General features: G+C 51.5%; 1 protein-coding gene across 2 annotated transcripts in view; it reads right to left on the bottom strand.

The window, feature by feature from the left end:
• L3MBTL1 (L3MBTL histone methyl-lysine binding protein 1) overlaps positions 1–27048 on the bottom strand; it is a 33352-nt gene continuing 6304 nt past the window's right edge. The window contains exons 4-23 of one of the 2 annotated variants that reach the window (XM_030309573.2): positions 26703–26844; positions 26327–26477; positions 26018–26147; positions 25296–25380; positions 17698–17786; positions 17073–17177; positions 16038–16173; positions 15613–15704; positions 14272–14423; positions 13760–13836; positions 13103–13188; positions 12793–12903; positions 12212–12326; positions 11274–11373; positions 10893–11090; positions 10753–10802; positions 6456–6613; positions 5954–6016; positions 2643–2737; positions 1–1119 (exon numbers count right to left, since the gene is read on the bottom strand). In XM_030309573.2, the coding sequence (XP_030165433.1) occupies positions 909–1119; positions 2643–2737; positions 5954–6016; positions 6456–6613; positions 10753–10802; positions 10893–11090; positions 11274–11373; positions 12212–12326; positions 12793–12903; positions 13103–13188; positions 13760–13836; positions 14272–14423; positions 15613–15704; positions 16038–16173; positions 17073–17177; positions 17698–17786; positions 25296–25380; positions 26018–26147; positions 26327–26477; positions 26703–26844 (2346 nt within the window). In that variant the 3' untranslated portion in view covers positions 1–908. Of the gene's footprint in view, positions 1120–2642; positions 2738–5953; positions 6017–6455; positions 6614–10752; positions 10803–10892; positions 11091–11273; positions 11374–12211; positions 12327–12792; positions 12904–13102; positions 13189–13759; positions 13837–14271; positions 14424–15594; positions 15705–16037; positions 16174–17072; positions 17178–17697; positions 17787–25295; positions 25381–26017; positions 26148–26326; positions 26478–26702; positions 26845–27048 lie in introns of both variants that reach the window. The other variant, XM_032592566.1, reaches the window with a different exon arrangement.

Raw genomic sequence — 27048 nt, forward strand, 5'->3', positions numbered from 1 at the left:
TATGTATCATCCAGATGTTCCAAGTTTATTTATGTTGTTTCAATACACTGACAAAACACCACAGTTTTAACTTCTTCTCTCTCAAGAGTCAAGAGTCATTTTATCTTAAACCAGAGGATTCTCTTAAAGAACACACATGCACGCACACGCACACGCACACGCACACACACACACACACGGTAAGTACAAAAACAATTCCACCAAAGTGCATGTGAATGAAAGTGCAAACAGGCTTCATTTTCGAACTCTGGGATCATTCTCTCTGCTTCAGAAATTAAACAGAAAGGTCCTCAGCGCCCTAAGCCAGGGCTGGGCAAGGGCTGGTCGCGGCTGCTGGGGCCAAAGTGTAAGCGGTGTCTGCTGCTGGAGAGCAGGGCAGAGGCACATAGCATGGGCACTGGCACCAACCCTCTCCCTTCACTGGGCACCCAGGTCAAGGTGCGATGATCTTGTCTGGGGACAGGACGGGGGTGAGGGGGCAGTAGGGCAGATTTCTTTCCTTCTTTTTATGTTTTTTTGTTTTTTTTTTTTCCCAAAGAGTCTGACGTTGGTGCAGAAAGTGCCGAGGTCTCAAAGTTCAGAGCCTGGGGGTCCTTTTCTCAAGGCCCTAAGTCCACCTTGCCCTTCCTGTGGGCAAGCACTAGAAGTGTGGTTGGTAGATCCACATGGCAAAGCTGTCCCAGCCCTACTCGCTAGGACAGGTGAGGTCCCGCAGCACAGCTGTGAGCACTTGCTGCCTCCTCTTCACACCACAAAGCCAGTGAGCATCTCTCCTCAGTTTCAAAGAGGAGCAAAGCCAAGGAGCTGGTGAGTTTTGCCACCACCCAAGCAACCAAGTCAGAGAGGCTCAGACTCGCTCCTCCTTACTCTTGGCCAAGGGGGCAATGCAACCTCCGTAAACCCGAGTGTCAGCCAGAGGCAGAGACTGCCCACTTTCCTCTCGGGAAGCCTGTGCTCAGAGCTGCCTCTCGGGGCCGAAGGGAAGGAATGTCCGAAGCCAGGTGGGAGTTCAGCTGGGTGGCTGAATGGCTGTGCTGACAAAGCTGTGTGACCCCACGTAAGAGAGGGTCTCCTACTGGACTGTGGCAGGAAATCAACAGAGCTTTGAGTGTCCCACTTCTGTGGGGAAGATAAAGCTTCATATTTTAACAATAATAGCCCTTGACGTTTTCCCAGCATCAAGCCTCATAGCTGCACCTGTCAAACACTCCCAAGGGTGCCCTAGGTGCACACACACCATGTGACTGAGGAAAGCGGCCTGGCTCTGCACCCCACGGGCCCATCTCAGCACCTGGGGCCACAGAAGCGTGGTTTGGTTGCTCCTCACCTCTGTGTAGGGCCAGCTCCCGCCGGGCCCTCTGCCTCTGCCCCACCCCGGCTGGCCTGGCAGTGGCTCGGTGGAGGCTAGGCCCCCACTTGGACAGAAAGGTCTAAGTCCCAGAGCCCCAGCAGGCACCTGGCTGGCAGTGCAGGACAGACGGAGGGTGGTACGAAAGGTAGGGGCCACAGAGAATTCAAAGCTAGAGGAATTCGCCTTCCCAAGGCCCAAGTGCAAGTGGGCTTTGTAAGACTCCGCAAAAGCAAGACATTTCAGGGACAGGTCGAATGTGATGTCATGAGGTATGTGTGCTAGACATAGTGGCATATTCCCACAGCCTGAGGCCTGGCAGGTGTGGGGCCCTCACCCCATGGGCAATGTCTTGGCTGAGATGCATGGCTGCAGGGAAGGACGCTGTGCCCAGCTTTGGGGACCATCATGCCTGCTGGAGCTTTCCCTCTGGCCAAAGACCCGAGATTGTCTGACATACCCTTGAGCTGCCTCTTCCCCACACCTGATAGAGGAAGGGTATATGGGGAACATCCATGGAGCCTTGACCTTTTCTGCAGAGGTAAAACAGGCTCTAATCACCTATTCTGCTAGAAACAGGACTTGGCGTGGGCCACTAAAATGCTAGCCGATCCAGAACTGGGCATGCTTACAAAGGCATCTTGGCTCGGAATCCCCCACTTGTGGGTGAAAGGGAGAAAGGCAGCCAGAAACTCCCAGTGGGCCTATGAAAACATGCTTCTGAGGCTCACCCATCCAAGAGGGAAGAGCCAGTGGTCTGGGTGGGTGATGGCATGGGCCCTGCCCTGGAAAACCAGACAGCAGAGTGAGTAAAGATGTGTGTGGCAGGGTCACTTCTGGGTAGGAGCCAAGGAAAGAAAAGCATGGAGAGATGCCAAAGAGAAATGAGCCTCTGACGGGAGGCCTCCCATTCTACCAGATTGTCCTTAATGGCTAAGAAAAAGACCCTTTGGTGATAAAACAAGTCAGCTGGAGGTGTGGGGCTGCCATAGGCAGGGCACCTCCAATCTGCTCCATTGGTAACGCTCCTCCAGCCCGGTCACACTTTCACTGGTGTGCCTGGTGGCAGATGAGCCCCAGGACGCGGGAGCCAGGACTCCAAATTCCCCAGGGCTCCTCTGCTCCCACGTACCTTGTAGGAAGCAGCCCTGGAGAGGAGGACCCCTGGTAAGATGTAGAGGGTGTTGGGAGTAGAGGGGGGTGGGATATGAGGAACTCAAGTCAGGAAGGAAGCATCAGCTGCAGAGGGAGGCCCAGCTCAGGCTGGAGGAGAGCCCAGCCCTGAGCCACTCACTTTAAGGTGTCATCGGCGTTTTTGAACATGAGAATGGCGTTATAGATCTTCAAGGCTGGGCCCAGCTTGACGCTCATGATCTTCACAATGTCCGCCTGTGTCAGCAAAAGGAAGGCCTCGCCGTCAATCATCTGAGGGGTTGGGGGAGGGAGGTGGAAGGAAAGTGGGGAGAAGGTGGAGAGGGCCGCGGGGAAGGCAAGGCGTGAAGGAGAGGTGGGGTATCCATGGGGAGTGGGGAAGGGAGAAAGAGAATAGGGAGTAAAGGATATATGGGAGGAGGGACGGAGGACAGAGACGGGAAGAGGAAGGAAAAGGAGAAAGGAGAAGGGAAGGAGAAAGGAAAAAAGGAAGACAGCAATGGGGACAGAGAAGGAAAGAGAGATATCCACTGGTTTCCCCATGTTCACACACATACACTTTCTCTTTCTTTCTGTTGACTGGTCTGATTTCAATGTGTGTTTGCATAATATCTTCTCAGTCGTCACTGACAGTGGCCTCAAAACACTGGCTGCTTGCGGTCCCCCCATAAACCCACTGATGAGTGTTAGTGCTGCTGACAGTAAACAGGCAGACACTGTGAGCGTGTCTGGGTGATGCAGTTATGAGGTACACAGTATTACCTATGAGCTATTATTCTTAAGAGGGGGGTTAGGAAGGCAGAGAGGAAGGGAGGTGATTTAATCTGAATCTGGGCAGACTTTCCTTAGGGCCGCCAGTGCCAACTGCCAGACTGGACAGGCTGACTACCCATAAGACCATCTGTCTGCTTTGCTCTCTAACTTCTCACTCATGAAATATCCCTCTCATGACTGGTCTGTGTCCCGGCTGGAGAGATTCTTGACCCGTGTGTCTGAATGCATCAGTCCAGCCAGACAAAGGCCATTCCCTGGAGCATGCGCCTCCTTGGGGAAGTTGATGCCGTGGACCAGGTCCTGGAAAAGATCATCCTCAGCCCTCACAAAGGTCCTGCTCCCCACTGAGACTCCATTTGTTGCTGACAGTCCACCCTTTGCCCCCTTTGGCCATTGCTTTTGTATCACAGACCATGCTGAACTGAGAGATGAGGTAGATGCCCTGGGGAGAGAGACGAGGACCAAATTCTTGCGTGGTTCTGTGGCTGGCTGAACACATGCACTCAGAGAGCACTTAAGACTCTTGTCACCAAAGGAAGACCTCTGCAGGGTACCACATGGTTCTATTTCATTAAACACGTGTGGTGAAGGTGTGACTTAAAACACAGAAGGCTTAGTTATCAAACGACAAGTTATATGAGACTGGAAAGGCTCATTAATATCAGAGATGACAGAATCAAGATTTAAAACAATGAGACTATGAAACCAACAAAATAACATTTAATAGGGATAAATGTAAAGTTTTACATTAGGTTAATTAAAAAAAAAAACCCAGTGGTACAAGTAACAAAGTGGAAGATGTGGTTAGACTACAATGGATAATTGATATAAAAGGCACTTGGGGACTTTCATGACCTCCAAACTGGTCTGATATGGCTGTAACAAAGCTCATGCAAACTTAAATGTTATTAATATATATATATATATATACATATATATGTATATATATATGTATATATAGTTCATATCTAGGGGAAAAGAAAACCACCCAAATATCCATTAACAGGAGAACTGTGGGCTACTCATAAAATGGAGCACTACTCAGCAATAAAAATGAACAAACCACCAGTATACACAATAACACGGATGGACCTCAAAAACATTACGCTGAGTGAAAAGAGACAGACACCAAAGAATAGAAGCTGGACCCATTTATAAGAAGTTCAAGAACAGGTAACACTAACCTATGGTGCTAAAGATTACAACAGTGGTTGCCCATGAGGGCGGAGACTGACAAAGGGGTCATGAAAGAACGTTCTGGTATGATGGAAATGTTTTATATCTTGACTGAAGTACTGGGTTCCGGGTGTACACATTTCACAACACTTGTGGAATTGTACTTTTAAGATGCGTGCATTTTCGTTCCATGTACGTTTTTATCTCCGTTAAAAAACAATCTAGGTATCAGTTTGTCAGTTATAACAAGTGCACCACTCTGAGTGGAGGTGATAACTGGGGAGGCTGGGCACATGTCAGGGATGGGGGTATATGGAAAATCTGTACGTTTCTCTCAATTTTGCTGTGAACCTAAAACTGCTCTATAAAATCCTTTTAAATATAAAATCAAAAAACATCTAGGAGGGGGCAGAACACAGCCAGTGTGTTCTGTGCTGGTCACAAGGCATCTGAAACCAGGGTACAGCTGTGGACACATATGTGACAGTAAGATCACCAGCCCACGAGGCCACACTCCACATGGGGAGGAGTCTGGGGGCTCCACCACACAAGGACACTATGAAGAAACGGCTTACTGTGTTGGGTCTGGATAAAGAGAAGCTTCTAGGGGAAGAGGAGCAGACTTCTTTCTTCTGGGCACCTGACCTGGAGGGGCTGAGACTACATGCTGCTGGGTGAAGGGGGATGCATGTATTCTTTGGAAAGAAGATCTAAACAAACTCCAAAGTCCCTTCTAGTTTCAAATTGTGTAAACTAGGAGAGTCACAGTAAAGTTCTTTACTTAAGGACAACTATTAAAAGTCAGAACCACCATTGAGCCCCCACTGTATCAGGCACTCTTGTATAGTGATAGGATTTATATACTATTCTACAGCATGGTGGTGATATGTTATATTAGACAGTCTGGTACAACGATCCGTTCACCATTTCCAATGCTCACAATGGCCCTGCAAGGTTGTTGTTATACCCGCTCTACTTCCATCTTATAGATAAGAAGATGTGGACTCAGAGACAATAAAGAGCTCAAACCAGCAGAACTGGGATTCACATCTACACTGTCTGCAAAGCTAGGGTTCTTTTATGTACAACTCATGGCTTCTTATCCTTGGTAAGCTTTTGGGTCTCGGTTTTAAGTATGTGTTAGGATCCTTGAAGTAAAAGGCAATACCTGTGCCATTCAAGACACACTTTAACTTACTGTCCCTGGTGAAGCTTAGGTTTGGAAAACAAGCTGGGCAGAGAGCAGAGAGGAGTGAATGGAGCCCTGTCTCCAGGAGGCATTTTCCTTCCTGAGGACGCTCTGAACACAGCGGGTTCACAAGCTGGGCCACGGCCTATACCCGATTTTTCCCAGAGGCATGGGCCACTGTGACCAGTCTCCCACAGGCCGGACAACAGAGGGCCCTCCCTAGCAGAGGGGGCAGCGCTGGTGAGGCCACCTGCTCCCTGCCGTCTCACTGAGTGACCCTTCTGTCCCCGCTCTGCACTTGTACCTCACCTCACCTCATCTTTGAAGAGTCGTGCCTGGTCCTCACAGCCAGTCAGGGTCTGAACGAAGCTGAAGACCTTGGAAACCAAAGAAGACGTGTTGCCAAGGGGCTGGGGGGAGGGGGGAGGGGAGAGGCGGGCCCAGGTGGACTTGGTGCTCTCTGGGCTTCGACAGTGTTGCTTTTTCTTGTTAGCCCAAGAGGATCCTTGTGTCTCTGGTGCTGGGTGAGCAAGGAGAGGCCCAGGGGAAGCCTGTCTCTCCTGCTGGACTCCATGTGAACCAGCAGCACGTCCCTCTCCCCACCCACCGGGGTAGGCCTGCTGGCCCACGTCTCGGCCCCTGCCGGGCACCAGGAGGGGCTGTGGACGGGAGGGATGAGCGGGAGGTAGTGTCAGGTGCAGTGCCTGCTCTGCCTGACAAGGGCCTTTCCTGAACCCTTCTTCCAGGGTGTGGTGTGGTGACAGCACCAAGAGCACCAAGTGGGGAAGAGGAGTGGGGAGGGGTCCTCGCTCTCACCTCGTCAATGGTCCACTTGGCAACTGCTGAGGCCGAGATGCCTGCCACTCCCGGCAGGAGCTTGCAGTGCTGCTCCCAGCACACCGACAGCGAGCGGTCAGGGCGGGCCGACAGGGCTGACGTGAAGAGGGACTGGTGCACGGCGTCGGGAGCTAGTGCTGAAGGCAGAGGCAGAGGCTGGCAGGCTGGCGCTGAGGACTAAGCTGGTCCCTGAGGCCCACTCCTACCCATGCCCCTAGGGAGGACCAGGGCCTCCTGAGAGACCTGCACAGCCAACAGGGAGATCTGACTCCTCAGCCACTGCCCACTCCTCCTGGTGAAGTGAACGCCTCCCGTTACAGACTCTCAGGAGTCAGCTGTTAGGACCCGCCCAGCCCTCTCTCTCTGAGGCTGCATCACCCGGGGCCCGGCAAGGGGGTGCTGTAGCACCCCTGACTGTTCTCTAGATACCTTGTAGCAGGATGGCCTCCAACATCTGAGAAGCTCAGCCCTGACAGCAGAAGCCTGTTCTGTTCGCCCTCTTTTCCTGCCTGACTCTGGCGGAGTCAGGGTGCTTCTGTGTGAGAACCCACCCCGCAAGCGTCTGCCTCTGCCTCCAGCTCCATTCTTCCCCCCACCCACTCCCCAGCCTGTTCCGGCACCTAGAAGGTGATCCCTGACCCGCTCACCAACTCCACCCTGCCTGTCACCCTGCTTTCTGACCTGCTCCTGTAGTCCTGGCTCTTGGCCTCCAGCCTCAGCTGCTGTATGATCTCATGACTGACGCTGTTTGGCCTCCTCCTTGACCAGGCCTGGAGCTCACCTGCCTGGACTTCGTCTACTCTTGGAGGCTCGGACACACCTGGCCCCCGCCTACCTTACCAGCCTCGACTGGCCTTGGGCCATGTGGCCACTGTCCCATGGGGCTTGCCCTGCCTCTCTCTGCCCACAGTCCAAGAGAGCTGCCTCCCTCCTGTTCACTGAGCTTTTAGTTCTAGACACACGGCTGCAGCTTGCCATTGCCGCCTCCCCAGGGGCCCTCCCCCAGCTCATCACAGACCGGCTTTCCCCGCCCCTTTGGCCCTTAGCTTCAGCCTTTCACCCTGACTCCTCTGCACCTCCAGTCACTCTTGGAGCCTCTGGGATCCTGTCACCAGCCCCACGGGCTGCTCTCTGTAGCTCGGCTTGCCTGCCTGCCGCCATGTCTGCTTATCAGACCCAAGCTCTGGGCCACACTCCACAAACAGCCCAGCCTTCTGCACCGTGAAGGACCTGCTGCTCCCCCGGCTCCACCTGCTCTCAGCACTTGCCTGCAGCACAGCCGGGATCTCTCCTGACAGTTACCACCACAAACACTTCATCTGCCCGGCCACAGCCTTGGCCTCCTGTTTCAAGTCCTCTTTCTGGTTCTCCAGGAACCAGGTGAGGGACAAGGCTGAGAGGCTGTAGGGAGCTTTGCTCCTAATCCTTCTTCCCCGGAGGCCAGGATGGGAACTTTCACAGGCAGTCAGGGTGTCTTATCTAACTGCAAGCCTTCTAGGGGCAGGTTCTTCTGTTTTTTTTGGCTTATAAACAGCAGAAATTTACTCCTCACAGTTCTGGAGGCTGGTTAGTCCAAGATCAAGGCACCAGCAGATACACTATATGGTGAAGGCCCACTCCCTGGTTAACAGATGGCCGACTTCTCACTGTGTTGCCATATGGTGGAAGGAACAAGGGAAGGCTCTGGGGTCTCTTTTATACGGGCACTAACCACATTTCTGAGGGCTCCACCCTGTTGACCTGATCATTTCCTAAAGGCCCCACCTCCAAATATCATCACATTGGGGATTAGGTTTCAACATATGACTTTGTTGGGGGGACACAAACATTCATTCTATAGCATGATGATAATGATGATGATGATGATTAGGTAAGCCGTTCCTTGCCCTCTCTGGGCCACAGCCTCAGTCTCTGGAAAGATTTAGCTTCCCAAGTTCTCGGGATACTTTTGGAATGAAAGCACAGGCACACGCCCTCTGGTGGCCAGAGCCAGACCCTGGAGGGGAAGCTGGCCAGATGTCCCCTGGGTGGGTAGAAGAGGTGCCTACTGCAGTCCCATCCTCAGAAGTCCTAACTCCGAGGGCCTGAAGGCTGGCCAAGCCCCTTCTCACTCAAGCCTGAAGCTGCAGGAAGTGCCGTCTGTTTCCACCAGGAGGAGACAGCATGGAATGGCAGCAAGAAGAGGTGAGCCAATAGACAAGGCTAATAATACCAGTACATAATTGTGCTAAGCCCTTTACCTGACCTTCTCTAAATGAGAAGCCTCCTACCAGCTTTTGAGGTGGGCATATTTTCAGCATTGCACAGATAAGCAAGCTGAGGCTCAGACAGGGGGTCCCTCCCCAAGGTCTCACAGCCCATAAATGGCTGCCCAAGTCCAGGGCTGTGCTCTTAACCACTATGCTACAGATCATCTGGGTTGCAGAGACTGTTCCTGAAGAACCAGAACACCTTAAGTCCTGCCCAGAAACTGCAATGAGCCAGGCTATCTCTCATGGTCTCTTCTAGCCTTAACACGGTGTGCATTCAACTCAAATAAGGCATGATCCCTAGAGCTCCTGCCGTGTATCAGGCTCTGTGCTGAATTAAAACAAAAAAAATTTTTTAATGTTTGTTTATTTTTGAGAGACAGAGTGTGAGCGGGGGAGGGGCAGAGAGAGAGGGAGACACAGAATCTGAAGCAGGCTCCAGGTTGTCAGCACAGAGCCTGACATGGGGCTCGAACCCACAAACTGCAAGATCATGACCTGAGTCGAAGTTGGACGCTTAAGTGACTGAACCACTAGGCACCCCAGGCCCTGTCCTGAAGATGTAAGATGAATTTGTCACCCAACGGAAGGCTCAGTCACCTTGTCCCTCCCTTTGGAGCATGTTATGGGCTTAACCGTATTCCCCCAAATGCATATGTTGAAGCCCAACCCCCAGTACCTCTGAATGGGGCTGTGCAGTTAACCCTGAATAATGTGGGGGTTAGGGGCACCAACACCGCACGCCGTCAAAAATCCATGTGCAAATCTGACTCCCCCAAAACTTTACTACTAATAGCCTACAGCTGACTAGAAGCCTTACCAATGACATAAATGGTCAATTAACATATATTTTGTATGTCATATGTATTATATACTATATTCTTACAACAAAGGTAGCTAGAGAAAAGAAAACATTATTTAGAAAATCATGAAAAACTACTTTTACAGGACTGTGTGCAGTTCAAGTCGCTGTTGTTCAAGGGCCAACTGTATTTGGAGATGGGTCTTTAAACAGGTGATTAAGTTAAAACAAGGCTGTTAGGGTGGGCTCTTCTCCAGTTGGGGGTCCTTGAACACATGTAGAGAGACACTGGGAGGACACACGCATACAGGGCAGACCACGTGAGGACACACTCAGCAAGAGAGCGGCCACCTGCAAGCCAAGGAGCGAGGTCTCAGGAGAAACTAGCAGATACCTGATCTTGACCTTTAGCCTCTGTAAGTGTGAGAAAATAAATTTCTGTTGTGTAAGCTACCGAGTCTGTGACACTTGGTTGTGGCGCCCAAGCTAAGGCAAAGGAGACCGAGAGGTGGACGGACATCTGGGTTAGGTGCTTCTGGCCTGTTACGCCAGCAGCACAGAGCAAGAGTCAGCTCTGAGTTTGAATGCCAGCTCTGCCCCTTATGAGCCGAATGACCTTGGGCAAGCGGCTTCAGCCTCTGAGCCTCCTCCTGTTCCTCTTCTCTCAGAAGAAGAGAATGCCGTCCACATTACAGGATGCCTGAGAGGGTCAGCGACAGTATACGTATGGCACCTGCAACAGTGCGTGGCCCGTAGTAGGTGCTCAGTAAACAGTACTGGTAACTACTATTATTTCAGGTACTTGACACTTGAAAGTATTACTCATGTCTTCAAATGAGACTGAGACTCAGAGATATGAAGCGGTTTGCTTAAGGTCACACAGCTAGAAAGTGAAAACCATGGCCTCCCTCCCAGGAGGCCTAGAATCAAGGGGAACGGGGCTGGGGGGCATCCTCCTGCTGCACAGTGGAGAACCAGAGGCCCAAAGAGGCTCAGAGTTCCTTCTGCAGACCCACAGCAAGGCCATGGGAGAAGCGGGACTGGAACCCATGGTCACCCCTGTGTTCTTGCCGCTGCTCTATGCTCTGCAAGTGCCCGAGAGGAAGAGGAGGCCTCCCTTCCAGTTGCCCCCTCAAGGTCCCCCTAGTGACTCATCCCACCAATTACTAAGCACTCACTGTGAACATCTTGTGGAGGGCATGGGAGTAGATGACCCAGGACTTACTTGGGAAATCTTCTTGCGGGATCTTCCGATACTTTGGAGGGCGTCCAATCCTGGAGAGAGAGGGACCGGGTCCGTGGCAGGGAATCAGTGCCTGGCCTGGCCCAAGAGGACACGAGGCCCTGCACCCTTGCCCTCCGCACCGGCCATGATGGCGAGGCTTCTTCCTTAGGGAGAAGCCTGAGAGGTTCCTCTTACGGGCCGAGGCCTCCGTGTCGGACAGCTCCGCCTTCAGCCGATTCTGGTTCCTCTCAGCCAGTGGGCAGCCTGAGAGGCAATGGTGAGCTGTGAACTTGCCTGTGACGTGACCAGAACCATCACAACCAGGAGTGGGGCACTTCCTGGGGAAGCGAAGAAGAAGGTGGCATAAGCTGGGTTGAATATGCTTGTTCCCACTGAGCCCTTCCCAACTCTGGCCCCACTGGGAGAGTGTCCTGGTGAATCCCGATTGGCTGCGCACAGCAGGTTAAAAGAGCCCCTCTCTGAACAAGGCCTGGGGGTCTCAGCAGGGGCCCTTCACTCACCGGTGGTGAAAGTTGTACTTGGAGGTCCTGGTGTGTGGCAGGCTCCGATAGCTGAGAGGGGGACAGCCCCCAGGGGAGGCAGAGCTGGGCTCTCTGGGTCCTGGGGCAGCAGGAAGAAAAGAGTCAGCACAACGTCCTTGGCGGGGGTGGTGGTGTGAGATGAGGGGATGGAGGGCAGGGAAGGAACAGTTTCTAGGGGGAAGGTTAGAACTAGGAGCAAGTTCCTCAGCTACAGGGGCCCTAACCTAGACTGTGACATCATTTCCTGCTACTGGGTATCTGCCCCTCTTTGGAGAATGAGGGCTTGGCTCTCATACACTCTGTTCAAACCTCAGGCCATGATCTCTGCCCCTGAGAGAAGGAAAACCCTCTGGGAGATCAACTCAGAGCTGGTGTAGGCACAGCTGTACCTGAGAAGCTGCATCAGATAGGTTCATGTTATTCTGTTTCCCTGTTTCATTCTCAAGGCGTTAGTAACTTTCTTTAGGCCCTACTCAGATTTGGAGAATAACTGAGAAGGATCAATACCTGACGTAACTTGGAACTGAGTGGTGCAGTGACCTGACCTCCAACCCTACCTGCTGAGACCAGGATTTTATTTAAAGAAACCTGGTTTCCTCAGCAAACATAACATCTGCTCTGTGTGGCTCTGGTGGATGCTGAGAGAACTCCCTGGGTGCATAACTCCCTCCTAGGTACATGCTCCCAAGCGAGCTCGCCCTGCACATCTCAGTACCCTAAACCCAACAACGGCTCAGTGTGGCAGAGACCGCTGAGGCAGGGGAAATACGGGATTCCAGAGCTCACTGTAGGCACTAGGGTTCACGTGTGCACAGTCAGAATCCCCTGGGCAAGCTGCAGGAAGGGGACCGTCAGAGCTTGTGGGGTTGAGGTGGACATCAGTAGGAGAAGGGTCAGAAGGTCCGAAAGGTACACACGGAGAGGAGGCTGCAGAGGATGCCCTGTCTTGGAGCACCAGCCTGCAGGGTGGATGTCAGGATGGTCGGCGTCAATCCAGAAGTCATAGGCGTGACTCCAGCCATCAAAGTGGAGCTGGGGAGGAAAGGCCCTTGGAGGTCAGGTATTCCTCATGGAGCCCAGGTCAGCCAGGAGGACCTCCAGGCTCCAGGAGGCTCTCCACGTCCTTGGGGCCTGTCAGAAGGAAGATCCTGGATTGGAAGAACCAAGGCACCAACCTCACCAGAATCCACCTCCACCACCACTTTTTCCAAGGGCTTCACTCATTAAGTTACTGGCATCTCCCATCAATCCACACACAGGAAAAGGATCATTAGGCCCACTTTATAGGCTCAGAGAGGAGAAATGACTTGCCCAAGCTCACTCTGGATGGGGCTAAAGTTTGACCCCAGATCTTCGACCTCGAATGTAGAGCTCCCTTCCCACAACCTGTAGCCTCCCTTATGTCTGACTCATGCCACGCCCTTGACCTCTAACCAGTCCACAGAATTCCTGCCCAAACAGTCTGTCCACTCCCCTGGCCTGAGGGACCCGGAGCCACCTTTATCCGATGGTCCTCCACATCCTCCACGCTGGCCACACGAATCAGGGCTGGGTTCCTGCGGTCCACGGCCTCCAGCTTCATGTTGACCAGGAAGCTGTGTGGGGGTCGCTGCAGGGGGACAGCAGCCTTCAGGCCAAGGCCTAGCTCAGTAGAGCTGAGGCCCCAAGAAAGGAGCCCAACTGCTGTGACTTGGAAATTGTGGCCTGCCAAAGGGGGAGCACTCCACTTGGCCTCCATTCCATGTGGCTGGCCAAGTGCTCCATGCCTTCCCAGAGGTCAGCTCTGGGGGCAGAGAAAGCTGACTCACCACCTTGAAGGCCCAGGTAGGCACAGCAGAGGCCCCGGTTTCTTCCAGATATTTCTCCCAACAGAAGCTGTCAGGGTCTGGGTAGTCTGGAGGAGAGGATGAGAGCAATGTCTAGGCACTGTGGCACACTAGGGAAGTTCTCTCTCCCCAAACAGGACCTGGAGAACAGACAGGGTACAATCCCCCCAAACACCACCAGAGCCAGCTGCTGGCAGGGGCTCCTGAGGCAGAAGGGTGCTAGCCGGAACCAAGCATATCACCAAGCAGTTCACAGGGCTGTCTGGGAACGCTGGCCCCCCCTTCCCCCTTCTTGGTCCTGCTGCTCCAGCTCAAGCCCAGCCCCGTCTGAACCTCTCCTGTGTGTGGATCAGAGTAATACTCTGAAAGGAAAGGACACACTTTCTCTGCTCTGGATTCCTGCTCCCTTGCTGAGGGGGGTCGTCTAACTTTCTTCCTTTAAACCTCAACAGAGTCAGGGGTTGACAGGTCTCTCCTTAAATCAAAGGTTTCTCAACTCCCAGGCAAAGATGATGAGGCTCCAGGATACGTCTGTCCCCTCACCTAGACCCTAAAGACCCAGCTACTGAGGTAAGGGATCAGGAGGAGGGCTGTGGGGCCAGGCCTGGAAAGGGGCATTTGCTCAGGCTGCAGGGTCACCTTGTGGAGGGGTGAGGGGCTTTCCTTGCTTCTGGCACCAGCCCACCGGGTGGATGTAGGGGCTGCTGGGATCACACCTGAAATCAAGAATACTTCACTGTCCCAAGTGACACTTTGAGGCCTATGACAGCACAGCTCCATCGCCCATCCTCATTCTACTGCTTAGTGAGAGCTACACAGACGGCTGATGAAGTCAGAAAACTGTAGCATTAACTACAAACTCTAAGACTACCATAACGTATAAGGGAAAATCATGAATCACAGGTTTGCTCATCCTAACCTTGGTATTTTTAGGATGAAACATTTAATTTTGCATTGTATTTCTTATGATATAGATCAAAGCCACAGGACAGTCTGTGATGCCCCTGAGCAAATATCAATGTCAGGACCAGGTTGGGGTTACATGGTGCCTGAGGTCTGAAAGTATTGCCTCCTGCCCCCACCATCCCCTCACCACCACCGCCCCCCGCCCCCCTCCACCGACCCCAGCCAAGTCTGGGCCCTCCCACTACCAGTAGTCGTAAGTATCATCCCAGTTGTCAAAGTGCACCAAGAAGCGGCTGTCCACCACGTCGGTCACACTGGCCACACAGACAAGGGACGGGTTCATGCGGTCAACAGCTTCCAGCTTCATGCCCACCTGGAAGCCCAGGGGTGGGGGACTCTGTGGGCAAGAAGAGAGGCTGCCATAACAGGCTGGCTAGCACTAACCCAGAACCCACTGGCAAAGGAAGGAGTAGGTTCTCCAGGAGTTATGCCTGGGGTGGGGTAGGGTAGGGGGCACGGGAGAAACAGGCTGAGAAAGAGGGTCCTTCCAGGGCAGAATCATAACCCCAACCCCGAGCCACTTGGGAACTTGTGGCCTCCAAGGAAGGAAGCCTCACTGTGGTGGAAGATGAGAGACAGGCAGAGAGCCACGCATTCACCCAGAGAGTCTGTCTGGTTGAGTCTAAGCCTCTCCTACACAGACCAGCCTGGCCTAGCTTGCATTGAGGTGGCTGGGTCACTAGTGGGTGCTGGGAGGGAGAAGCTGTCGTGAGGCAGGGAGAGGGGAGGAAGAGCATCCATTGGGCGTAAGCTTCAAAAGCCATCACCTCCCTTGACCTTTGCAACAACCCTGTGGAGGTAAGTATTATCATCTCCATTTTATAGATTACATAATTTGCGCAGGACCACAGTGCTAGTCAAAGGTGGGACCGGGATTTAAACAGTTTGACTTAAAAGTCGGCATTCCCTTTCACAATAGCAGGTAGAACCCCACCAGTCACCTGGGAACCTGTAGGTATGGTCTGTGGGGCCAGACCCGGGCGGGAGAGTAACTGCCTGAATGGCATGGTGGACGCCCTGACCCCTGGGGACCCTGCACTCTTGACCTGGTAACAATTTTAATGGGGGTTCCCTAAATCTTGTGGACTTCTGGCTGGAGATTAGGAGCTACTTCGACTGCTGGCTATAGTTGCCAGCTGCCTTGAACAGAGAAAAAGACAAGGAGTGAACGTTGGGACTAAATGGGAGAGTCGCGGTGTTGGTCAAAAGGAAGGAAAAAGCAAGCTCCCAGAACAGAGGCTTGGACCTTACCCCCAGGTCTGCAGAGCAAACCGACGCAAGAAATAAGGACAGTGGCATCCCAGTGCCCAGGCTGAGATGGTGGGTGCCCAGAGGACAGGGTTTCTGCGGTAGGGAGGAGGGGAAACTGGGCAGACCCCATAACCAGGTCTCCCTCTGGCCCTTGGCCTGCCCAGAGCGCCCCTCCCATTTGGTGTGAGCTGAGAGCACTGGTAGATGAGCTCTCTTCTGCTGGGATTCTGTCCCAGAGGGTGGGAATACGCTCTCACTTGCTCGGGGCCACTCACGTGGCTCTGGTTCACAAACAGGTGCTTGGGGGCGGCCTGAGCTCTTGTGCTGCGCAGGTACTGGCTCCAGCTGAACTCCTCCTCCTTGTAACCTAGGCCCCTCAGGCGGGGAAGAACAGAGTGCCGTGCAGACAGAGGCTGGGCCATCACGAGGACACCCCGCGCTGAAGCAGCAGAATCAGGAAAGCCCAAGGACCTCCCAACCCTCAAGAACCTGCCCAGGAAGACCCTGCTGAGGTGGGACATGACCCGGGTCGTCACTCTAAGGGCAAGGGCAAAGCAGAAGCCCTGGGGCCTAGTCACAGCAGGATGAGATTAAAAGAGGCTAGTGGTGGAACGGGGAACAGGGGAGAAGGTCCCACAGGGAAGAACCAATGGGTCTGAGGGCTCACTGCCTCACTGTGACCAACCTGGCTAGGCCTTACCTTTGGGGGGCTGCAGTTTGTGCCCAGTCTTCTCAAACCAGCCAGCGGGGTGAATGTCAGGGGAGTTGGCATTGATCCAGAAGTCATGGCACTCGGAATACCCATCGAAGTGTAGACGTAGGCGGTAGCCACACACCTAGCCCCATGAGGGGGAATCACAGGGACTCTGATGCCAGCAGACTCCCACTCCCTCTCCCTCACCTCTCCTGGCCCAGCCTGGTGGTCTCAAGGGTCTCGAATGCTAGCAAGGTCCCCAGCCCACCACTCTTCCCCCATCCTGAACCTTGCCCCACACTCTCCCATCCTGCATTGAGGACAGATCATGTACTCATGAGCCGAGTCTGCATGTGAGACAGGCAGAGTCTAGGACATCCTCCTGCCCTTTTGAGCCCTGGACAGAACCGCAAGGGCACCTACCGAGGCTCAGGCCTGTTCAGAGGGCCCCTGATGACCCTTCCTTCTACTACCGTCTCTCACCGCTCCCCCGTCACACTGCTGTGACCTCACTGAGCTGATGGCAGCTCCTTGAACTTGGCTCCCTGTTCTATGCCCATGACTTTTGCTTCTTCTGCCTGGAACACCTACTCACTCACAATTTATCCCTCAATGCTTGGCAGGAGGCCCTTCCTCTATGAAGCTCCTCTTGCCCCCTTGGGGCTGCCCTGCTCACATCTGCTGCCCCGTGTGGTAAGCTGCTGATGTGTTTATCTGACTGATTCCCACACAAGTGTGAGCTCCCAGAGGACGAGATCATGGTTGGGCTCATGCCAACATCTCTGCCCTCGGGATCCCTCCTCCTCAGGCTCCCCCAGCACTGCAGGACACACCATTCAGTAACGTCTCCACGCCCAATATTTAGGTTTTGTTCCTATTTTAGCTTTCGGTGGGTTCCACCATAACCCCCTAAAGACTGGGTGCTTTCTGAGGGCAGGGCAGTGTCTCCGTCATCTGAGTCAGGACCTCCATGTCCCTAGCAGTCCCCATCAGGCTACCCAGAGAGACATCACCAGAATATGGGAGCAAGTCTCAGCTCACCTCAGCCACTGTGAGGATGAAGTACATGGACGGGTGTTGAGGGTCGATGCCTTCCAACTTCATGCCCAGTCTGAAGCCATTCTTATTATGAGTGACCGCCTGGTACTGTCAACGCACAGATTGGAGAGGACCCAGCCTCCATCCAGCCTTAGCCTTGCCTAGTGGGCTTGGGGTGAAGGAGCTGCCTTTAGACCCCACCCGCCTGGTATTACCAAAGTGGTAGCTTATTTGGGAATCTTTAGTGCAGGGATCCACAGCAGGACACACTAGCTCCCAGGTCCTCTGAAAAATGTGGGCTAAGTCAGGGCTGGATTTAAGGGCTTGCTCTTACCCAAGTTATAGAGAGATCCGCATACAAGAACTGAGCAGAAGGTACCAGGATTCAAAAGTCCACAGGTCCAGTGATGGGTGAGCCAGGGTCCCACCTCTCTACTTCCTCCTATCCTGGGCGCCTCTCAAGAGTGAGCCCTTCTCTACTCTGGGACCCTAACCAGCCTCTCCCCCTTCCATTCTACCAGTCTTTTGAGGGATATCAGACACACAGAACACCAGAAGGTCTGAGGTTGGTGGTGAGTTCCTGGACTGGGTATGCAAGCTCTTCCTAGGTAGAAATTGCCTGACTCACGTCCTGGAAGAGGCTGACAGGGGCGGTGACAGCCTTCTGCTCCTCCAGGTAGGGCTCCCACGACCAGCCTTCCTTCTTCTCCCCTGATGCTGTGGACAGGAGACAGACAGACTAACCTCTGGACTGCTCCCGATAGATTCTTCTCCTGAGTTTCCCCTGACTCATCTCTACCTTACCTCCAAAACAAACCTTTGTCTATGATCACATGCTGCCCTCTGGGCCCTCCCAGCCATGCCAGCACCGGACAGCAGGGGTTCAGACTTCAGGGGAGACTCAGTCTCAGGCGGGCTGCACCAGATTCTGTCTGCCCCACCCTCATCCCCAGACCACCGTCAGCAAAAGTACTTTGTATTATTTAGCAATTAAATTGAGGTCCCACAGAGGGACTCAGTTTTCTGACAAAGCCCAGTGACAAGTCCTGAGCCAGAGGAATTCATCACAGTGCCACCTAAGCTCACAGGGATAGAAGAGGAAAAAGAGAAATGAGACAGAAACCATGGAAGGAGGAAGAAACGGAGGAGCCAGGTCACACAGAAATGAGAAACTCTCTTTTTTCGAATCTTCTTCCTCTAAACACACACAGGTACACACAGATACACAAGTATGTTATATGTGTGCTTAGTATGCCCACAGAGTACAGACTGATTCCATGGCCCTCCTTGACATACACATGCCATGTGCGCGCGCGCGCGCGCGCACACACACACACACACACACACACACACACACACACACTGTGGTTAGGAATATCCAGAGGAGATCCCTCCTGGGGAGAGGGAGAGAAATTTCCCTACGGGACCTTCAGGTTAGTGTAAGATGGAGACCAGGCCTCCAGAACAGAGAGAAACATCCTTTAAAGACTAGAATAGGTGGCAATGTGTAAGGTAGGCTCACAAGGTCAGCCTGAGCTACCTTTAGCTGAAGGCTACAGATAATGAAAGAGGCAAAAACCTGCAAAAATCAATTCATATCCCTTGGGTAAATAGCTCCAGCTTCTTCTAGAAACTTCACTGACTCAATTTTGTCATCTAAGATATGCAGACAACTTCATCTACCACAGGGAGTCATTTGCAGAAGTAAATGAAATGCTGTGAGTAAAAGATCTTCTTGAAATGCAAAGTGCTGGTCTTGTGTTACTGGTCTTCCTAGGGTTCCATGAAGTCTGTCTGATCTGGATTCTAGCTCTGCCATGCTCTGGCTCTCTTGGCTACTGCCCTGGATCATTCAGATGTGGAGTGATTTGTTACTCAGGAAGAAGCTTTTCTTCTTTAGCTGGAAGCGCAGTGGCTAGAAGCATCTCCCTAGGAGCTGCCCAAGTTCCCTGGCCACTGTACTGAGCCTTGAGATCCCCACCATCTGACCCAGCTGGGCCAAAGCAAATCTTTTCTTCATCAACTGATCAACCAAGCCATCAGACTGTCTCAGAGATCTACACCTACACACCAAGCCAGAGTACATCTCTTCCCACTACCCTCTGTCCTGAGTGAAACCTGGATTGTCCTTTGAACACATCACTTGTGTTCTCTCAAGAAATCCTCAGTTCTCCCACTTGGCCTTTATCCAGACTTACAGAGCATGCCAAGGGAGGAGAGAGTAGGCTTTGGGACGCCAGGCCTGGCATCGTCTCCCCACGTCTTGCCACTGCCATTCTACGTTATCCTGCATAATACCTCTTCACTTTTTCCAAATCACCACTATTATCACCAGCCCTTCACAACCCCTGAGCCTTTCTCCCCAGACGTTCTCACTTCTCACTCTTCCTAAACCGTACATGAGCCACTTGTTGGACTTCTCACCTCAGGAAGCTCTGCCCCTCCTGGGCTCCTAACTCTAAGTTCTTCTCCCCTCAGCCACACTCCAATGCGGCCAAGCTCTAAGACACCCCCCCTCTGCTGCCCAGGCCACAGTAGAGACCTCTGGCCTCCCCATCTTCTGTGTCTTACCCTTCCAACACCCAACCATGCCACTTGCCTCCCTAACCCTTTATTATCTGCATTCTCTCATTAGTCACAATGCATAACAGGTATATAGACTTTACAGTTTACCATCACCACCATTTCCATTTCCCTTAACCATTCCTTCACCACTGAGTGAAGGCTTCACCACTGAGTGGGGCTTCCTGTGTGCCAAGGCTGGTGCCAGAAACTGGGGGTACAGGGATGCCTCAGAGACCTCACATATGTGGTCCCCTTTAATCTTCACACAATGTCTCAAGGAGATAGGTAGGACTCATGGTAATCCTTTTCACAGATGAGAAAAGAGATGAGAAATGGAATCCAGTGGAGAGAGGTCCGACTACTAAACCCTTCAGTAATGACTAGACGTCTCCTCCCTGACCAAGCCCCAGCCTCCTCTGGTTTCCTGCATCCTTTTCCCATGGTGAACAACAGGCTGAGCTGTTAGCTACATCCTCAAGACTAGATGAGTCCCAACGCTTCTGCGTACAGTTGTACAGTATGCACACTGTACACAGGTGCCCAGCCAAGAGGGTGAATGGGCTGAAATCCAGCCTAGGCTCCTTGCCGAGCCAGGTGGCTAAGTCTACTGTGAAAAAAGGTTGCCTTTTTCTAATTGGGTCTGCTCAGAAAGGGCACCTGTTTACAATGTGTGTCAAGGTACCGCATAGGCCAGCTGTGGTACTCATCCTCTTTTGACTTCCAGAAATGCTCCCTTGCTTATTCCTGCTTCCTTAGACTAGATGCTCTTGACTAGCAGTTTCTTCAGCTAGCTCAAGCTGTCCAAAACCAAATTCATAACTTCTCTGCCAAAGCTGTGGTCTTCTCAGTCTAGTCCATCCTGGTCGATGGCACGAGTATCCATTCAGTCACATAAGCCAGGAACATGAGAGGGATCCTTTATGTCTCTTTTTTCACGCCCAGCCTCCTTCAGTCCCTGAGTTCTGCTGACTCCAACTTCTACCTGTCTCTCGAACCTATCCCCACCTCTCTCTATGCTCACTGTTGGTCTCACTTTGAGCCTGGTTCAAGAGCCCCTGGACTGATCTCTCTGCCTCAGATTCAGTCTATTGCCAGAATAGCTCTAAAATAAAAATCATTTCTTTCTTTGCTTTATGTCTACAATGGCTTCTGATTTACAACCAAAAGTCCAAACACCTTTCTGCAGCACACAAAGCTGTCAGTGACTAGCTTACCATGCATTTCCACGTCCCTGTGTGCTTCTGTGCCTTTGCACATCCTCATCCCTCTGCCTCATAGATGCTATCCCCACTGTGTCCCATCCTCTTATCTTCTTCTCACCCACAGCTCCAGCACTAGCACAGGGTTTTACACAGAAAGATAATCACCAATTGTTTGTTAAGTGAATGACTAGGAGGATGTATGTGTGCATGCACGGATATGTGGACGACTGGACGTATGGATGCAGGGATGTATGGATGTATAGATGCACAGAGGGAAGTAACATCATCCCACCTACCCTGTGCAGCCTTCCTTGGCTCTATGAGGCAGCACTTATTCCGTGACAGTCCTTTGTACCTACATACCTCAACCACAACAGTTATTATACTATTCCATAACTACCTGTTTAAAAATTTTTTTTTCATTCATTATTTTTGATAGAGACAGAGACAGAGAGAGAGCAGGGGAGGAGCAGAAAGAGAGGGGGACAGAGGCTCTGAAGAGGGCTCTGTGCTGACAGCAGAGAGCCTGATGTGGGACTTGAACTCACAAACTGTGAGATCATGACCTGAGCCAAAGTCAAACGCTTAACTGACTGAATCACCCAGGTGCCTTCTCTCTCTCTTTAAAGTTTATTTATGTATTTTTGAGAGAGAGAGACAGAGAGGGAGAGACAGAGAGAGAGGAAGGGAGAGAATCCTAAGCAGGCTCTGCACTGTCAGCACAGAGCCCAACACAGGGCTCGAACTCATGAACCATCAGATCATGATCGGAGGCTTAACCAACTGAGCCATGCAGGCACCCCTCATTCCTCAAATGTCTTGATGTCCCTGTGCTACCAAGCCCCCTTCCATCTGAGCACTTCCTTCTTGCTGCACTCTCTTAGCTGTATCTTCTTCCTCTTCTCTTGCCATCGGTGGTTCTTTCTCCCACCCCAACCCTGCTCCTCAATGATGGGAACCCTAGAAATACACCAATTGCTTCCCATTTCCTCTCTTTGTGCTGACTCTCTTGGGACGCTTCTTGAGCGCTGCTTCCGTAGTTTAGGTGGAGATAATTCGCAGATTAATGGTTCTAGCCAGACTTTCCACTCTCAGGTCTACAGGAGAGAAGGAAAACCTAAAGAACAGAATGCTATGGCTCAAGAACAACCAATCACAAGTAGTCACCAGGGTGCCAACCATGTGCTGGATCTTTTTGTTTTAAATTTGCCACAGAAACATGTATTTGCCTATCTCTTCTGCGGTATGGTTAGCCAGTATTTGCCTATCTCTTCTGCAGCATGGTTAGCCAGTTCAGCATCAGTTCATTTCAAGACAGAAAACTTAATCAAGAGCCTGCCACTTGAGGTCAACATGTACCCGGCAAGGATCTATGCCTGGGAACACCAAGCCAAAGAGGCTGGGCTCCATAATGCTATGGTCTATTCTTCACTTGGCCTTCAGTTTCTAGTAAGTACAAATGGACCTTTCTGAAAATCTCATGAAAGTCATGGACCATCTACCCAGAAAAATAAGCAATTCACAGAATTTTGCACGTAAATTTAGATTAGGGACCTCAGTTAAGAAGGCACTGTTGTAAGGGTCCTACTGATAAATGACTTGTACCAAAGCACACACTCATATTCTCAACTTGCTCCCCAACTTTACGGCACACTCTTTGTATTTCAATATAAAATGTGTTTCCTATACCAAATTAAAAAATGGCATGGATCTGAATAAATATTTATCTAAAGAAAATATATAAATGGCCAATAAGCACATGAAAAGATGCTCAACACCATTAGCCATCAGTGAAATGCAAATCAAAACCACAATGAGATATTACTTCACACCCACGAGGATGGCTATAATAAAAAAGAGACAATAACAAGCATTGATGAGGGTGTGAATAAACTGGAACTCTCAAACTGGTGGGAATGTAAAATGGCACAGCCACTTAGGAAAACAGTCTAGCAGTTCCTTAAAAGGCTAAACATAGAGTTACCATATAACCCAGCAATCCACTCCTGGGTACACAATCAAGAAGAATGAAAACATATCCACACAAAAACTTATACATGGACATTCATATCAGCATTACTCATAATAGCCCCAAAGTGGAAGCACCCATATCCATCAATCAATAAATAAAGTGTGATATAACCACACAATGAAATATTACTCAGCAATAGAAAGGAATGGGGTACCAATGGCCGCTACCCCATGGATAAACCTTTAAAACACTGTGCTAAGTGAAAGAAGCCAGTCACAAAGAGCCACCATATTATGTGATCCCATGTATGTGAAATGTCCAGACTAGGCAAATCCACATCCACAGAAAATAAACCTGGGGTTGCCTAGGACTACAGGGGTATTGGTGGTTTGGGGGGAATGATAGCTAAGGGACCCAGGGTTTCTTTTTAGAGTGATGAAAAAAATGTTTTGAAATTGATTGTGGTGGTGGTTACACAACTCTGTGAGTACACGAAAACCCACTGAATTGTACAATTCAAATGGATGGACTGCATGGTTTATGAATTCCATCTCAATAAAGCTGCTAAAAAAACCTGTACCTTGTAAAAATACATATGAAGCACTAACTGCGAAAACTGGATAGAACGGACACCAATCAGAATGAAAACATTCTGCTCCTCAGAAAACATCATTTAGAAAGGAAAAAGCAAGCCAAAGACTGGGAGAAAATATTTTTTTTAGCATATATGTTTGATAAAGGACTTATATCCAGACTATATAAAGAATCAATAATAAGAAGATAAACAACTTGATTAAGAATGGGCAAAAATGTATGTCTCAGGCAACCATAAGGAAACAGAAGAAGATGCTTGCAGGACTGCTCTGAATGTGAAAAGGCTGTAACAAGTTGACCCCAAAGAATCCCACCTGATCTGGATGTGGGCAGAACGAGAGGGGACACGAGAATATCAGAATAACTGTTAATGACTAAATATACTGTAAAGACTTTTACCATGGTGTGTTAGAAAACGATTCTTCAAACAAAGTGGCTGTTGCAACGATAAAGCAGATATATGCGAGAGAGAGAGAGAGAGAGAGTGCCTGAGTACACACATGAGTTACATGGCTCTAAACCGTAAACTATTGGAACATCCTGTAAGGACTAGATAACGTCAGTCTTGTACAACATGAGCCCAGCAGCTGGCCATCTAACCGCCAAACAGTGTAAACAGAACACAGATTCTCCACACACACACAGGACACTCAAGCAAACCTGCCACCCCCACCCTGAGCCCTAGATTCTTCTGCCAAAAGACCCCAAAAATGAGTGGGAAAAAATTTAGCCATAAATGCAAACTTCTGTTGACTAACAGAGTATCTTTCCTTGAAAAAAGGAAAAAAGACAGAAAAGGGAAAATATCCAGAAGATGGCGAGCAGTATGGTGAGAAGTATGAATCAAAAGATAACTCTGTACTGGACAAGAGGACCCAGCTAAAAGAATGCTGATTCATGAATCTAGCTCCCTAAGTAAGACAGAGCAGTTGAACCACTGTCTTGAGGAGTTAGACACTGTCTCCTTCCTCTGAATAAGACTTAAGAGGTCATAAATCAATGAGAGCTACGCTTTTGGCTTCTGATGTGAGAGCCTTGGGTGAGAGACAGCAGTGAAAATTTGGTTTGGATGTGATGGGCAAAATTTCCAATAGGCACTACAGAGTTCGGAACCCTGGGCACAACCTGGGTTCCTCTGGCTGGCACTAATCTGTCAAGGCAGAATGTCTTAAGAACTCACCTCAGCCTCTGGCTCTCTCTGGGACAGGAAAGACAGTAAATCATGCAACTGAACCATGGTCCAAGTGGAACCACCAACATACGACTCATCCATTCATGCACTGAATAAACATTTATTGAGAGTCTACTCAACACCAGTCGCTAAGCTAAGTACCGAGGATACAATGATTAATACAGCTTTGAGGGAGGAAGGTAGACATTAAACAAGAAGTGTGATAAATGTTACTTAGCTTAGCGGACTGTTGTCACATGGGAATGGAGAAGGGCTGAGGGCCAGAGCTGACTATGAATGACTTTTGTTCCACTTTTCTTGGAACCAAAGGGCCAGAATGGAGGCCCAAATAGCAAGGTCAGAGGAATGACTGGTATGAACCTGCTCACACCACCAAAGGGAAGCAATGCCATGTGGTGCCATTAAAAGCTGTTTAAGTCTTTGGATACTGAGCCTGGCAGTGAGGCCTATTCACAACTAGATAATAGAGAATACACAACTACATGATACAGTTCTCCCCATATACACATACCAGCACGTAAATCAGAATCACTGTCTCTCTCGCTCATTTTTTCTCCCTCTGTCTCACATACACCAGTTCATACTCATCTATATATATACCACCCACCATCACATTCCTAACCCATACTCCCAGCCTCACACCTCCAAAAGCATATACACACATCGCACCAATATATATACACACGCACAGGCCACCATACCAGGCTGGCTGCTGTTCCATTCCTCACTTTCCGGGGTGCTAGCAGCAGGCTGTCCCTCTGGATCCTTTCCTTCTTCTTGCTTCTCCTGTGGAAGGCAAGCCTTATTCCTGTCCTCAAGGGTTGAAGTCCCAGACTCTATTCCCCTGCCTGGCTCCCTGGCCACACGGTGTTTAGTCACAAACAAGTGGAATTTCTGCTAGGCTACCAGCTGGAACACAGCTCCAGCAGACAACCCCTTATGAGGTTGAGGTGCACTCACATGACCATACAGCCCCTAGTGACGCAGTCTGATGACAATCTTCCTCATTCCCCTCAGAACTGCTCTGTGTGGATTTTACCTGCCCACTGGAACTTTCATGCTCTGTCTCTTCCAGCTTCTCTGCAACTAGAGCCCTGTGCTCCCAGGCCTCTGGCCTTGTGACTGGGCTCCGGTGATGGAGCTTTCCATCTGCCTACACACCTACTTGGGTGCTGCTTTATGTGAATGTGACGTAGCCCTGACACGAGACTGAGATGGGAGCTCCAGAAAGCAGGAGGGTGATTTAATCATTTTCCTCTAACCAAGTACAAGACCTGAATCAAAATGGGACCCCAAAAATATGATGAGTAAGCCATCATGTGTCTTCTCTGGCCCAGCCCCACAGCCTGGATTAACAGAGAGGGTCGTGGGAACTGAGGCAGTCTTTAGCCTCCGCTCTCCCTCCCCACTGCCCTCTTCCTACCAAGGCCTCTGGCTCTGACTCCTCCTCTGATGGGCTGTGGTATTCCCTGCGCTTCCTCTTCTTCATGGGTTTGAGGTGTTCAGAAGCGCTGGTGCTGGAGCTCTGGCCGGAGTTCTCCACTATGACTGACCTGAGGGAGGAAGGCCTGAGAGAAGGAAGCACCCACCCTGCACCACCCAGTCCCCCTCCTAAGCCCTGAACAGGAAGAGGGCTTGCCTCCCCCTTCCCCCCACCCCCCACCTCCCCCCCCCCCCCCCCCCCGCTGCCCCACAGCCAGAGCAAGTAGGGTTGCAATCCCCTCCCCCTTACCGCTCTTGGAACAGCGGTGGGCAGTCATCATTGGAAGAACCGGGATCCGGACCTGCGCTTTGCTGAGGTCCACACTCCTGGCACTGACAGTTCCCATCATCTTCTGGGGGGTCCTGCGGGGGATCTTCTGGAGGGTCCTGGGGGAGGTCCGCTGCGGGGGAGCCAAAGGGGCCTCAGGCCTCCCACCCACCACAGCCGCACCTGTCAGGCCCCGCCCACCTCAGAGCCCACGCCCCCTCAGGACCAATCCCTGGGTGCACTCACAGAACCAGGGCACCCTCACCCCAACCCCTAACCATGGAAACTCCTTGGGGAGCTCGGGCCTCGCCCCACCCGTGCAAGGCCCCAGTCGGGACTTGGTGGGTGGGGGTCCTACCGGGCTGTTGGGTGCCCGCATCGCCACCTCCCGCCGGGGCCTCGCCATCTTCATACTCGGCCACACCTTCTGGCCGCAGCTCTGGGCTCGGGGGCTGCTCTGCTCCTACCATGTTCAGCGGTGCGTACTCGCTTATCCGGAACTGGAGCGCAGGACGGTCTGAGGACAGGACTCCCGCACCCCCTCGACCCGTCCCCCACTCAGTCCCCTCAAGCCGCCTTACTCCGCAAGGCTCGGCTCCGGGTGCCAGGCTCCAAGCCACGCCCCCAGCAGCCCTCCAGACTCCGAGCGCCTCCACCCCAGCCATGCCCCTAGAGTCCCGCACTCCAAGCCGCACCCTGGAACC

The sequence above is a fragment of the Lynx canadensis genome, chromosome A3 (genome assembly GCF_007474595.2).
Source record: "Lynx canadensis isolate LIC74 chromosome A3, mLynCan4.pri.v2, whole genome shotgun sequence".
Classification (NCBI taxonomy): domain Eukaryota; kingdom Metazoa; phylum Chordata; class Mammalia; order Carnivora; family Felidae; genus Lynx; species Lynx canadensis.